Source organism: Octopus bimaculoides, chromosome 17 (assembly GCF_001194135.2).
Source record: "Octopus bimaculoides isolate UCB-OBI-ISO-001 chromosome 17, ASM119413v2, whole genome shotgun sequence".
In the NCBI taxonomy this organism is placed as follows: Eukaryota; Metazoa; Mollusca; class Cephalopoda; order Octopoda; family Octopodidae; genus Octopus; species Octopus bimaculoides.
The window spans coordinates 35,590,618-35,607,061 of NC_068997.1; the positions used below are offsets into that span (position 1 = coordinate 35,590,618).

Sequence of the window (16,444 nt, forward strand, 5' to 3'; positions counted from 1 at the left end):
TTCTGGAGTATTGTTTTGATGAGGAGGTTTTTCCCTCTTTCTCAAAGGCTGTCATTACTTCTTGAAACACCAAACATTTCGGCTGTTTATTTTATGCTAGCACCTGCCATATGAGCACCAACAATTTGACCTCTTTGAAAGTTCGATAGATCTGTCATTTTAATGAATTTTAATTACCTTTTTCTTATGATATCTGATAAACAACAATTTTAGCAAAACATATTAAACAACACTAATAATAAATCAAAAAACATAAAAGTAAACAAGCTTTTGATGGTTTCATAGATATTTCGAAATTATGATGCTAGGTATTTCCATTATTTTGTCCAGCCCCTGTATATGTATTTAAATGCTACTTACATTGTATTTTCATGTTCAGTGTACAGTGTATATATTTCCAATATTGTATACATATAAAATATTAATCCCTACTACTAGTTATTTCAGACAATCAGCTACAGTGGATACACTTTCCTCCTTTTAGTACAGTTAATACTTTACTGTATATAAAATATAAATTTTAATGCAGATTAAACTACAGTAAGATAGTGAAGTTAACCCTAACCCTAACCCTAACACTTATTGTAACTGCACTACTTCTGCAATTTTGTATACTTCTTTCCAAAATCTTTAAAACAGTGATTGGAAAATGAAATAAATATTAATGAAGTATTTAGTTTTGTCTAATTGGCATGAGGAAAACTAGTGTGTTTCCACAGAACCTTTTTAAAGTACTTATTTATCTGGTGACATCATTAACTCACAACTTTTCAAGTCTACAGATGCACAAATATTTTAAATTACAGGTAAAATTTTGATTGATATAAGCAGGTTTTGAATTAAAAGACTTAATAGGCAGGAGAAATAACAACAATGATGATATTAGAGTCTGGCATCCATTATATAATTACTGTTGCAGAGGAATTTTCAATTGAATTTTTTTTAAATAAAAGATTGAAAAGAAATTACATCATATATTCCAATAAAGAAATTCATTACATTTTATTGAAAGTGAAGAATATAAAGCTGTAAGTGTCTGGCTGTGACCAAGAAAATTATAACTTTAGAATGTTCACCAAATACTAAATGATTACTTATAGTATTGTCCAGTATGTTTGACTGAGAAAATGATTATATAAACCATATCAATGTAATGATTTTGCTGCAAGTAGTACGAAGTTTCTAGGTGACAGAAGCGGTTCAAATATTGGTACCAGAGCACAAGGTATACCTGAAAGACAAGAAACAATGTTAAAACTGATATAAAAGATGAGATAAATCTATTGATAAATGTATCTTAATATTTATAGAAATTGTTTTTTAAACAAAGCTGAAACCAAAATCTTTAAATGTATTCCTTGAAAATAATATGCTAGTTACTTTCCAGAACTCACATTTTACATACATGACTGTATGACGTTTTTTTAATTCTGTGAATTCACCCTCTAAAGAAGAGGCTAGTTCTTATTTAAAAAGAAAGCTTAAACATAGGACTTCATACATTAAAAAAACATATAGAGTTACATCCTAAAATTTACAAAAGTTTTAAACATATTCACTGCTCTGCTTACAGATTAAATTTGCACAATATGTGTTAGTCATTTCTTGATCTGCAAATCTCAACGTTTTGAGATTATTACTTAAACATTCAGTAACATAAGTAAGTATGCCAATGATTATGCAGACATATCAAAATTTATAGAGTGATTCCTTGGTAGATAGCATTTTAGAGTAGTTGCTAATTATATGTAAAAGTTTCCACACAGTGTCACACATTCAATAATTTCAATTGCATTTTGTTGATTAACTTTTTCATTATTCATCAGGTATTTTATAGTTATCTCTTGTTCTTGAGTTGCAAAAGCATGACTTTTAAAATGTGATGTGATCCAAATATCTTATTTTACATCGCAATTAGTAAACAACATTGTTGGTTACATGTTTCCAATGGTGAGTCAAGGGAGTGTCTATAACTTTTTATAAAACACATTTTCCAAAGGATTTTATTTGAAGAGTACTGGTTTTTCAGTTTTCTTGCTGTTCCGTTTACACACACACACACACACACACTTATTTACACAAATAGAGAGACAGACAAATATAAATATGATGTACTTCTGCACAGTTCTATTAAAAAAATTCCACTCACACCATACTGGTCAACACGGGGCTACAATAGAAAACACTTACCATACAATATTCTAGGTTCACATGGGATATCAACAGCTGCTACTTCTTGAGGAATTCATTACTAAGTTACAACATTATTTGACTGATGTATGTATTTCTGCTGATGATATAACAGGTACTGCCTGAGTGATACTATACAACAGTCAAAGATAGTGAAATGGAATTTAATTCAGATCCATATGGTTACAAATCCAATATATTAGTCACACAGCCATACTTGCACCCAAGTCTAAGAGAGGTTACACTCCCAATCATTATTTGCATCATTTTTAGTTTATTTATATGTAACTTTTTACTAGTAAACAGTATTTCTTATCCATCTCTCTGTTGAGATAGATCTATGAATATTCTAAGTTCATATGGGATATCAACAGCTGCTGCTTCTTGAGGAATTCATTACTAAGTTACAACATTATTTGACTGATGTATGTATTTCTGCTGCTGATATCACAGGTACTGCCTGAGTGATACTATACAACAGTCAAAGGCTCTCTAGGCTATCTCTTCTGAAATAGGATCAGTCAGTATTTGAGAGCTTCCAGTTGATGTTAACACCTTACAGGTTATAATATCAATAAAACAGATTTATTCTACAGACTGATTACATTCCAAATGTGGTTCTGAAAATTCAATATGAGATAGTATTGTTGTAACAGAGAACTCTTATACACATACATTTTTTAAAGCTTTATGTAATACTCTTTGGTTATTCTTTGTTCACAGTATTGTTGTATGACAGATTTTCTTCCATATCAAAATGCTTATAGCGCTCATTATTTGGAGTAGAGGAGATAGGGAAATCCTTGATGTGAATGCTTTCAGTTTGGAAAGTAATTTTCCAACATTCAGTGTTGTATATGAACATTTATCTTAGTGAATTCCATTCCTATACAACTGAAAACATTATTTTTTAATCTCTTTCTCAACTCTGTGAAAAAGAGTACACATGTATTTACATACCTAAAATGAAATCAATCTCCATTTTTTACTCCATGGTTTGTTTCAAGACAAAAAGAATGACCTAGAAATGATTATTTGCATAATCAATTTCTCTTAGAGATTTTGGGAAAACAAAAATTTACCTGATTCCAAAATGTAAAGCATTCTATCAAGTAAGACGAGTGTTTCAATAACAGGCGCAATAGAAAGACGTAAAGTATAAAAACAAACTATATCTTTCCATTGATTTTCAGTTGCTTTGCACTGATCAATTATGCCAGGAGGTACTTGTGATATGCTGAATCCAAGAGATTTTAAAGCTTTCTCCAAGTACCTAAGAAAATAAAGAATTAAATGTGAGATAGTATACCAAAATATTTTATAAAACTTTATTTTCATTAATTTAATAGTTGTGTCATAACCCACCTCAATAGATTATATTATTTTTTATATGAAAATTTCTATTCAATTGATTCTTCTGGTTATTACTTATACAAAATGTATTTAATATCCTAGTGCTATGTTTGCTTTATTGCAAATGTAGTCACTTTTCTTCACACAATGTTATTTTAGTTAAACAATTCAAGTCTGATATGACAACTGTTAGTGAGAATCAGCAGTGGGAGGTACTTTATGGCTGACAATTTTCTGCAGAAAACATAAAGTGTATCTAAATCTATTCAGATATCTAATTCTTTTTTCTTTTGTACCGAATGTATTTTTGTAATGATAAAATTATTTTATTACTATTTACTCTTGATTAAAATACCCAGAACAACTGCATTAATCTGTGAGGGCCTTCAAAGATCATGTGTAAAACATCCTCCTCATACAAAAAATTTAATGGATCATACCTAATTCGTTTCTCACAAATCTTTGCAGATCATTAATGCTCAAAGCATCACACCCTTTACATATACTTCATACAGTCTGTTTTTATATGAAGAAAGACATCCTTTATTGCCAAACAGAATCAAGAATTCTTTGCTCTTCCACACCTTTCTTGCTCTGACTAAAACACTTTCACTATAACCATCCAGCGCTAATTAGATTAATTATTTAACGCACATACTGTCTACAAGCCCTTAAAGTTCAAAGAATTCATTTCTTAGGTGCCCTTATTATTAATTACTATGCCTGTACATCTAATATATTTTAGGTTATGGTTCTCAGTTAATCAGTGAGAAATTCCATACCACCTTTTATATACAAATTGGCTACACAGGATTAAATTCCTACCAACTCTTGAGTAAGTAAAGATACCAAGATGACACTAGGATTTTGTGCTCACTCTTATTAATCAATAATTAAGTATATGCAATGTTAAGTTTCTAGAACATTCTTCTGATTTCAAATAATTTCTGCTGTTCTTAAACAGATTCTGCAATGAAAATCAGTTTCTGAAAACATCACCAGTTCTGAATGCTCAAGAACTATACTGAATAGAAAGGTGCTGATAACTGAACCCTGGACAAACTTCTTCATTAAATTTATTGAGAAATCTATTACTAGATATGACTTGCATTAATTTTCACAAATCACTTGTTTATATCTTAGATTCTTAATATCCAGCAAATTATAGTACACTGTAAAAATGTGAATTAGAATTGTTTTTCTTAGATAAGAACTTCCCTGGTATATAAACCTCACCACTACCACTGACTGGATGGTCATAGTATGGTTCTGTTTTTACTAATATTTGATAAATTGATAATTAAATTCTGATTCCTTGCTGACCTGTTGAATATGTGTATATTTTTAGCACATGTACAGAAACAAAGTGAATTAGATAGTGTTATTTTGGTTTTACAAAATTTCTAGTTTGGAATTTAAAGTAATAGATTCTAACAAAGGCAAAAAAGACACCTTCAAATGTAGTGCACTCTGAAATAGCTACAAGGTGCATTCCAGAAGTTTTGAGACTTTTTCAGGAGACACATTTATTAATGTCGAAGAAGTACAAAACTCTAATCTCCTTCAAAGTAGGATCCTCTGACTTCAATGCACTTGTAGTGCTCCAGTCACTTTGTGAAGACCCCATGGAAGTCCTCAATAGTGAAGGTGTCCAGGGTCCTCGTTACAGCCTCCTTCATCTTCTCCTTTGAAATAACAAAAGTTGGCAGGTTAGCTTATTAAATGTATAGTAAGGATATACTAAAATTACAATTATGTAGGACATTTATAGGTGCGTGGCTTAGTGGTTAGGGTGTTGAACTCATGATCATGAGATTGTGGTTTTGATTCCTGGACTAGGTGATGTGTTGTGTTCTTGAGCAAACACATCATTTTCATGTTGCTGCAGTCCACTCAGCTGGCAAAAATGAGTAATCCTACAATAGACCAGCATCTCATCCAGGGGGAAATGTATGCACCATGGAAACTGACCCTATGAGTCTATATGACTTAGGAAGGAACTTTATCCGTTATCTTTAGGACATTTATATCTGGTTCTCCTAAAAATGTCTGAAAACTTCTGGAATGCATCTTGTTTATGTTAATATAACATCTCACTGTTAAGGTAACATTTGCGATTTCTGTACACCAATTAATATTCTATATTGTTTATATGTCTAAATTTACAGGGCTCTTTCTCGTAAAAATTTTTAAAACTGTAGTGAGAAATTTTGTCTGCTAGACTTTCAATTTTGTTTCATTGTACTAACATATTCAGTGCAACAGACTTCTTGACAAGAAGGCTTTTAGTTTTGTTTAAATAGGATTATGGCTGGGGATTAAAAGAAATTTTACTGTTCTGAAAAATTTGTTATAACCTGTAGAACAATTGCAGCGTAAAAAAGTTAATCAAAGAGGCTTTAACAGAATGTATCTGAATGAAAAAAGGCAAAAGGCTGGGTATCAGAAGAACATCTCTCTACTTAGTCAAAAGTACAAAGACAATTAGATAGCAACAGTTTCTTTAGTGGAATTCAATCTGTTGCAAATATTCAGGCAAAGTCTCTGCTTTCAGGATAAATTCCTCTAGTTACATTATTGTCTAAGAGGCCCTAACAAAAAGCAGAGCAGCCTGGTTGCACCCTCTTCCTGATTAAATAGTAAAATACTTGCACTCTCTTCCTGATTAAACAGTAAAAAAAAAAGATAAGTATCAAAGGCCAAGTAACATCCCACTAGTATACATCTTGTTTATGATCCATTTTCACACTCTTCTCTAAAAAACATGTTTTTTTTTTCTAGCACTCTGCACTCCAACATAACTAATTAGCCCTTTAATTTACATGCTTTTCAAATTCATTCACTACTTTCTTTGTGTACTTCCCACTTGTTTGTCTACATTTAGTATGTTATTTTTTTCCTTATTTACTTTCACATTTGCCTCTATTAACTAGCATGTTATCTTGTTGAGAAATTATATACCTAAACTGATAAAAATTTATAAACAGAAACTGATTTTGTTTTTGGAATATCAGGATATAATCTGATTGTAATTTGTTTTCAGACACAAAGAAGTCACATCAAAATAGCCAAGAGTTTGTATGTTTATTTTCATTTATTTTAAGATTAGTAGGTTTGGCAATGTTAGCACATTACGCAATATGACAATAACCACTATGTAAAATACAAAGCAACTTGTCTTGCCTAGAAATTTTTAATGATATTTCAGTAATTAAGGATTTTTCAGGCCTATATTTTACAACATAGCTTCAAGAGAGAATAATAATTTGAAGAAGACATACATGAGCCTATTTGTGAACCAGAAACTGGAATGTATAATAAAGTTAGAGTCTAGTGGTTTGATGTCAAAAGTTTCAGTCATACACAAAACTAAGGTCAAACCCATTGCATTTTCTCTGAAATATAATGTTGGTGCAAATTTTACATCATCATTTTGTTAGTGCAAGGAAGTATACGAGAATTGCAATAAATACAAATTATTGGGAGGTTGTAATTGTGGAGATTCAAAGTGCTACTTCCAAGCTAGCTTGGCATGCAGGCATTAATAATTTGGAAATCACCATGGAATAAGTAAAATTTTAATCTATGGTGAATCAGGCAGTTTGTCAGCCAATAAAATCAGAGGAGGTTAAACTACTTAAGTGTGAAGGGCTTCTAATTTTCACAATGCAGAATGAGGATAAAACAGTTGTATTGGCAGCTTTTACTCTGGAATATACACACCTTTAAGAATAAAACCTCTAAGCTGGTTGGAAATTAACTATGGCATGTTTTTTTGACATTGTCCCGTGTGAATGCAAATGGTCAATATGTGTGGAAATTCTGAAATACATAATGCACAGGTAACTAGTGTATTATTACCACATAAAGAAATCATAGTTCAACATGTAAATCTTTAATGGTTGTTTTTTTTTTGCATATCATTCATGCAGTGTGTGAACTCCAAGAAGATATTCTTAACTTTTACTGATGAAGTGAAGTGCTAGTAATTTTGATCACCAACTTGTTAGTAATGATGGTAAAATAAAATGTATGTCCTTTCAAACCAGTGTTACTTCCCTGATCCAGTCTATGGGTCAAAATATAATTGTAGCCTGTAAAATATTATACGTTCTTGTTGTGATATAAGAGGAAGATGCACAACAACATAAATTCTTAGTAACATGAAAAACTACAACCTCAAGACTGCAATATTCAATTCATCAGCTGCATCGAAGGTACTGAAGACTACCATTTTGCCAATGCTTGGAAAAAAATTTCTATGTGATGTAGCAGTAAAAAATTATTTTGAAGGATTTGAGACAAGAGATTTTCAACATATGCTTCAGAGAGCAAGCACAAAAATGTTACAGAAAATGTCAGAATCTGGTTAGAGGATATGAAGAGTGATCCTGGATACCAAGAGTTACCTGAAGAAATAGTGGATGAAATCATCATTAATGCCAGCAGAATTAGTGAGGATAATGAAAATGATAAAACATTATATCCAAGAAACCATTATTTTGTACATTGACTTATCAAAAAAAAAAAAAAAATGATATTCAGTAATATTATCAACATCTTAAAAGAATTCATTATCCAGAAGCATCTGTAGCAACAAGATAAAGATTGAATCTGGACACATTCTTCAAGTCAGTTAATTCCAATCCAGCTGCAGTAGTTCAACTTGGTGATTATATTGATACTTATGTTAATGTCTTGGTTCCTCTTCAGTCACCTTAGACAGACTTCTACAAGAGAAACGCACAAACTAATGAAGCACCATAATACAATTGGGTCATAATGAAAAGGTATCATCTCTATCCACTACCTTCAAGTTTATCTGTCTGCTGCCACAGTTAAATGAAGTTAAGAATTTACAATACAGTATTAATTTTTTAATTTTTATATACTGTAATGTCACATATAATATATATTTGTTTCATATAGCAATACTATGTTTATAGCATTTTCTGTAATTTTGTTTCAGTTTATCATATTCAACATACAGTGTATATATTTCTAACATTGTAACATGATAATCATAAAAAGAGCATTGGAACCTCACTTGAGCTAAAAGTTCATAAATTTAATCTCAGCAGGATGACATACTTATAAAATTGTTAAAAATGACACTGAATAGCAAACTATCTGAACTGTAGTATTCTATACCAAGATGAAAACCCCACCTATCAAACACTTCTACTAAGGTGTTTCTGTAACATCAAAAATACGCATAAGAAATAAGCCATCTGTGTGGAAAGAAGTTTGCTTCCCAACCACATGGTGCTAGGTTCTGTCCCACAATGTGGCACTTTGGTCAAGTGCCTTCTATTATAACCTCAGGTAGACCAAAGCCTTGTGAGTGGATTTGGTAGACAGAAACTGAATGAAGTCTGTCATAGATGTATGTGTCTTTGTGTTTGTTCCCAACCACTGCTTGACAACTGGTGTTGGTGTGTTTATGTCCCTGTAACTTAGCAGTTTGGCAAAGGAACAAAACAGAATAAGTACCACACTTAAAAAAAATAAGTACTAGTGTCAAGTCATTTGACTAAAATTCTTGAAGATGGTGCCCCAGGATTGCTACTATTGAATAAGTGAAACAAGTAAAAGATACAAGATCTGTTGTATTATTTCTTCTACTCTACACCTTTAAATTCACTCCATCTATGCCAATTCTATTTAATCCTGTTTGATGCACTTACCTCTATTCTCCCTGCCTCATCTATGTATTAATTGAACAATTCATACAAAACACTTTGTCCTACATTCCATCTCAGTGGAACTTCTTTTTCACAGAATTTTCTCCAATTCCTACACTGTGACAATTCAAATTTAACCACAACTTTACCCACATTATTCCTTAGCTTGATCCAAGAGATTTAAAAGACATGATTGCTGTTCCTTCACTCATACACAATAAAATAAAAGCGAACTTCTGTCTGTCCGTCTGGGACCTCTGTATCTTAATCTACATTTGCTCTACATAGACATATACCTTTTTGGAATCAGGATGATCCTGGGATTGAAAATCTGCCCTTCATTTGGTTCTTGAACATTAGGATCTGATTTAAAAGTATTTTAGTTGCTATTTCTAGCAGGTAAAGGGACCACGAGTGGTTTTAGTGCCATAGTATTACTGAGATAGGTGAACAAGAGTTACCTCCTTTAGCTTAAAGTTTTACTAAGGAATTTAGCAGCTCTTTTATCTTTTTCAGTCATCAGACTGCAACCAAGCCTTGAAGAATTTTAATCGAACAAATCAACAACACCAGTTCTTTCTTTTTTATGCCTGGTACTTCTTTTTTTATTGGTCTCTCTTACCGAACTACTAAGTTACGTGAACATAAACACACTAACACCAATTATCAAGCGGTGTTGGGGTACAAACACAGACACAAAGCCACAATATATATGTATCTTCTATAATAAGAACTACTGAGTTTCTTAACTCTTTGGATCCTCCTGGAATGCCTTCTCACAAACTGACATTAAAGAAAGGAGTTCCATTCATGCTTTTGAGAAATCTGGACCCCACAAAGCTGTGCAATTGAACAAGACTGATTATCAGGCAAATGCATCCACATCTTTTGGAAGCAACAGTTCTCATTGGACAAGGAAAGAGAGAAAATGTGTTTGTTCCAAGAATTCCACTGATTCCAGCAGACATACCCTTTAAATTCAAGAGACTTCAATTTCCAGTAAAAGTTAGTTTTGCAATGTCAATAAACAAGTGTCAAGGACAGTCACTCAAAATTGTTGAACTTCACCTCATGCAGCAGTGCTTTTCTCATGGTCAGCTCTATGTTGGTTGTTCCGGAGTTGGAAATGGTAACAATCTCTTCATACTTATACCAAGTGGTAGAACCAAGAAATTGTTCGTTCTGCTGCCTCACAGTGATCTCCAAATGTCACAGTGATGCAAAACTCTCCAAATGCTTTATTATTATTTCCCTTTTTAGTTTTGGGCTGCAGGCCCAATTAGCCCTCCACAGGAGCTAGCTTAAAAGTCTGCATGGAATGCAGCTTTTAATCTAGAACACAATAAAGACATATTTGAAAAATTTCTTGATGGAAACTTACACTTCAAATGATAAATTCTCCACATTTTTAATAGATATTTTTATACAGCCATGTTTGAAAGTAGGCTGGATTGCTTTTACAACACACTGCAAAGATGCACGATACCAATGTCTGCGAAGGCTTGGCCTATTCTCTGAAAAAAAAATGTTACGATATTAAAATTCATTCAGTGAAATTTAGAAAGGTTGAATATATATTTTTACATTATATTCATACTAGCATACTATTATATCCTTGAGTTTGGATGTAAACTACACTGTAAAAGTGTTATAACACTACAAAAATGAAATCAGTAACAAACTTATATCTCTTCTCAATGACTTCTATGACTGCCTTCACAACTGCAGCTGCACACACCACACTGTACATCACACTGTCAGTACACATGCACCTTTATAAGGGTTAGGACAGTTCACTTGCTATTCCACAGGGGTGTCAGGATTTTATCACATCTACCCTTTTTGAGCTTGACTTTCCTTGGAAGTTAATATTTATTTTATTTATTGTATATTTATTACCACCCCAACTTTTTTTTTTACTTAATTCATTGGGAAAAAAATTGGAATATTTTTTTCGTTTTGGCTCTACTTGCAAAATTTCTCTTTGTTTTCTTTTCCTAGTTGATATACTCGGTTTGACTATTCCTTGAGGTACAGGGACATCAAAAATGTCATAAAGAAATTCCATTGACTCTTCATGTCTTGTTCTTTCTTCTGTAAACCATTTTTCCAGTTGGTTTAGGTGGTGTCTCTTGTGTTCCCATGTATGACCATTTACCATTTACATTACTTTTCGTAAACATTTACTTATTATACCTTATCCTCAACTTTCCTTTGTATTTCTGTATATTTAAAAAAAACACCTTGTCACCGATTTTGATGTATTTCATCGTATTTTTGGTGTTTCTCTCCATTTTTTCTTTTCTTTCCAGTAGTAATTTGTCAAACACTGACCTGACTTTCCTGGCGAACATTAGTTCAGCTGATGACATACCTGAAGTGGTGTGGGGGTTAGGTGTTATTCAGTAGACATTTAAGAATTGTGCCAATGCAGTATCAGTTAGTAGCTCCGTAGATTTTTTTCAGCGCCTTTTAAACATGTCTACAAAACGTTCCACTAGTTCATTCAATCTCAGATGGTATGGCGAGTAGTAATATGCTCCATGCATGCATTTTGCAAAAGTTTTAAAATTCCTTCAACATAAACTGTGTTCTGTTATCAGACACTATAGTGTTTGGGATGCCATATCATGCAAAAACTTCGTTCAGAAATTTCATCGTTACTTTTGAGGTTGGCTTCCTGCATTTACATATTTCCGGGCATTTCATGTAACAATGCAAAATTATTAAGATAATACCCTCCATATAACAGTCCTGCGAAGTCTATGTGTAATCTGGACCAAGGTATGTCAGTCTTGGGCCAAGGCTGAATTTTTATAGGTGGCACTTTTGCTGCCAGAGCACAATCCTTGTAGGCTTTCACCAATTTTTCAATATCCTGATTCATATTCGGCCAGTAAACGTAGCTCCTCATCAGCACTTTCATTCTTGTGATTCCTGGATGTCCCATGTGGAATTCTTTTAGCATATGATTTTGCAAAGAAACAAGTATTACAACCCTCTGAGCATAGATAAGTACGTCATCACATATTGAATATCATTTCAAAACTGTGTTACACTCGGTTACATGAGTTTTTGTATTCGTTTCTGACTTCATTATTTTTTTCATTTTTATAATGAACACATCCTTCTCTGCTTTAATTTTTATTTCCTCTAAAGTGGCAGGCAGTTTGCTTTGATTTCAGCTTTTAATGCTGCTATTACTGTGTTCTCTAATGGTTCATTGTATTTAGGTATCAATCTTGACAGCCCATCCACATGTCCCAGTTTTTACGATGGTAGAAATTCCATCTTAAAGTCATAATTTAGCAGGATTGTCCCCTAGCACTGCAATCAGTTGGCTGTATGTGTGGGGATACCCTTTATCAATCTGTAAATTGACCTGCAGACTGAATTTCTTTCCATGTATGAATTTGTGAAATTTTTTCACTGTAAAAATAATGGTTTCTCAATTTGGCTGTAGTTTTTTTGAGCTGTCAACAATGAACGTGAAGCATGAGCGATAGGTATTAGTCTACCATTTTCATACTTGTGTAAAATTACTGCTCCTATACCACTTTCGCTAGCAACTGATGCTACTACTATTTTTAAATTTGGATCAAAGTGCAATAATGACAGTTCCAATGTTAAAACTTCTTTAATTTCTTTGACCACTTTTTGGCATCCATCTGACCAATACCATTTAACGTCTTTTTTCAATAGGTTGTTTAGGGGTGCTCTAAGCTCATGCATATTTGATATATATGTTTGGTAATAGTTTGCAAGCCCCAAGAACGCTTGTAATATCGTAATATTTTTCGGGGGAGACATATTTTTTATTGCAGTTGATCTCGAAGGATCTGGCCTGTGACCATTTTTATCAATAACTTGCCCTAGATACTTTATTTCTGGCATGAAAATTTCACATTTTTCTATGCTAAGTTTAGATTCATACTCCTTTATTCTTTCAAAGACCTTTTTAACATGTTCCTCATGCTGGCCTTGAGACTCACTTTTTATGAGTATGTCATCCATGAGTATGTTATCAAAATCTGTATCCGCAAGCATTGTATCCATCACCTATTGGAAAATACTAGGTGCCACCTTTATCCCAAAAGGAAGTCGATTGAATTTATATAAACCTTTATGGGCGTTTATCGTCAATAATTTTGAACATTCCTCCTTGACTTGTAACTGTAAGTATGCCTTCGACAAGTCCAACTCTGAAAATAGTTTTTCTCCATTGAGTTTCGCAAAAATTTCCTCCAGATTTGGTAATGAGTAATTGTATGTCATCAAACAATCATTCAAGCCTACACATACTTGTATTTTATTATTTTTTTCTTTACATAAACAGTTGGTGATGCCTGTTCTGAATAATCAATTTTTTCTATAACTCCAAGCTTTTCAAGGCTATCAAATTCCTCGTTGACTTAATTCAACACCATGAAAAGTACAGCTCACTTCGGTTTGAATACCAATGCAGCATTTTCTTTCACTTGAAATTTTACTTTTGTCTTGGTGCACCTACCTAATTCTGCAGAAAAAACATCAGGAAAAATCTTTTTTAATTTCTTTTTTAAATCCTCCGACGCCTTATTTGAACTGGCATAAGCACCGTTTACATTATTACAAAAAATATTTATGGAGAGGTCCCATAAATTAAATAGTTCCATCCAGTCTGTGCTAAACAGGTTTGTCCTATTTTTTAATTCAAAAACTTTGGTTTTCAAAGTTTTTCCATGAAATGTCACCTCACTTATCATTATGCCCCCAAATCACAATTGTTTCCCTGAAATATCTCACACAATTTTCTAAGCTTTTTTCAAAGTAGGCTTTCCTATTTTTCTCCATGTATCATCAATTATCGTGATATAACTACCTGTGTCTAACTGTAGTCTCATATTCACAATATTTATTTTTATAGAAATAAATTTTCTTTTTTGTGCCTTGCTTTGCATTTGTGTTGACAATACATTTTTTCTTGAAATTTTTTCCTTCGACCTTTTTTGTTTCACCAAGCAATGTAAATTCTTATGTCCAATTTTCCCACATCCCAAACATTTTAGATTTTTAAAAGGACAGTTTCTTTTAAAATGTATTTCTCTTTTAAGATGTATTTCTCCACACTCATAGGGTCTTGACTGTTGTTTTTCTTATTTCTTATCTGTTACAGGCTGACAAGTATGTATATTTGAAAAATCTTTTTCAATTTTTTTCTGTGTCCTGTCATAAATTTATAATCCTTTGGCATTCTTCAATTGAATTAGCAACCCCGTCTGCTGAAAACGAACCTGAAATGTTTTTGAACTGCAACAATAATTCCAACAACTGTTGATTATGCTGTTGTTGTTGTAGTTGATGTTGTATCTGTTGTTGCTATTTCTGTTGTAGTTGCTGTTTGTTCTTGTTGTAGTTGCAACTGTATCCCAGAAGCTAATAGGTCTTCCATGCTAAGAACATCCTCAGTGAGCTTTGAATGCCTCATCACCACTGTTATATCCTTGAGTTTGGATATAAACTACACTGTAACAGTGTTATAACACTACAAAAACTAAATCAGTAACAAACACATAAACTTATGTCTCTTCTCAATGACCTCTACGACTGCCTTCACAAATGCAACTACACACACCACACTGTACATTGCACTGTCTGAGCCTTTATAAGGTTTAGGACAATTCACTTGCTATCCCACAGGGGTGTCAGGATTTCATCACAACACATACCCTTGTCATCAAAAATGCTGACAGTTTTATTAATGATAGAAAATGGTGTGTCAAAACAATGAAAGAAACCACTGCTAAATGTCAGCAGTCAGAGAACCAGATACAGTTGTAACATCTTGTTTGAAAATATTGAAAATATTATGTTTTTATTCAACATATTCCCTTCTCAGTTTCACACACTTATTGCAGCAATCCTTCAATTTTTCTAAGCAACCAGGCTTTTCACAATACCCTTAAAGCCAGGAACTTTTCAGCACCCCTCGTGTGTGTGTGTGTGTGTGTGTGTGTGTGTGTGTGTGTGTGTGTATACATATATATATATATAAAAGAAAATGGGATGACAAAAGAATAAACAATTATGAACTTCATCAGCTGAAAGCTGTTTCACATCTGAAGCACCAATGAAGCTATAGGGTGAAACTTGAGCACTCAACTATGAGTACATTGCATATTATAGCAGAAACAACTGTAAACAAATGAAGTTCATAATTGTTTATTCCTCTGTCAACCCAATTTCTTATTACAGTCTGTACATAACTGACACTTCATTTGAAGCGAGTTCTAACACCAGGTTATTAGTATTACAATGCCTAAGTGAAATATTAAAATATATATATATGTCAAGGCAAGGAAACAGTAAAACACACCACACACACATATACAGGCATATATACCATACATATATACATATATATATATACATGCATGCATACACACACACACAAATATATAAAAGCATGTGTGTGTGTGTGTGTGTGCATATGTACACAGATACAAAATGGTGGTCTTCTTTCAGTTTGTCTACCTATTCTTCTCACAAGGCTTTGGTTGCTACTAGGATATAGTAGAAGGCACTTGCACAAGATGCTTGTGCATGCCTCTGTGTGTGTGTGTGGATATATCCTCCTCATTATCATTGTTTAAAGTCTGCCTTCCATGCTCACATAGGTTGGATGGTTTGACAGGAGCTGGCCAGGTAGAAGACTACTCCAGGCTACTGTGTCTGTTTTGGCCTGGTTTTTACAGCTGGATGCCCTTCCTAATACTAACCACCCTACAGAGTGGACTGAGTGTTTTTTACATGGCACCAGCACAGGCAAGGTAAGTTTTGGCATGGTTTTTACAGTTGGATGCCCCTCCAAGTGCCAACCACTTCTCAGTGTGGATTGGATGCATTTTACAAAGCAGCTGCACTAGCAGGGGAGAGGACATTAGAGGAGATGATGTGTCAGATAATGAAAGGTAAAAGTGTGACAGAGAGACAGAGAGGCAGAAACAGGTGTCTTGCTATAGAGGAGGTACATGGTTAGTTGGCCAAAGAGAGAGAGAGAGAGAGAGAGAGAGAGAGAGAGAGAGGTAACAAGAAAGAGAACAAAAACACACGTGCTGATGTAAAGGAGATACCTGGTTACCTAGCTGTTGCATAGTAAAACTATATACCCTTCCCAGTAAAAAGTAGTAGGAGCCAGCAATTATAAATAGACCAGTAGCTGGTTGTCAAGAGAGGGT

General features: G+C 33.3%; 1 protein-coding gene across 7 annotated transcripts in view; it reads right to left on the reverse strand.

Annotated features, from left to right (window-relative positions):
• Nucleotides 1-973: 973 nt before the first annotated feature.
• Nucleotides 974-16,444, reverse strand: part of LOC106879509 (methyltransferase-like protein 25B) — a 140,030-nt gene continuing 124,559 nt past the window's right edge. For 4 of the 7 annotated variants that reach the window (XM_052974174.1, XM_052974169.1, XM_052974173.1 and 1 more), the window contains 3 exons: nt 10,609-10,741; nt 3,273-3,463; nt 974-1,231 (listed from right to left, as the gene is read on the reverse strand). In XM_052974174.1, the coding sequence (XP_052830134.1) occupies nt 1,146-1,231; nt 3,273-3,463; nt 10,609-10,741 (410 nt within the window). In that variant the 3' untranslated portion in view covers nt 974-1,145. The other 3 variants (XR_008265833.1, XM_052974170.1, XM_052974175.1) reach the window with 3 other exon arrangements.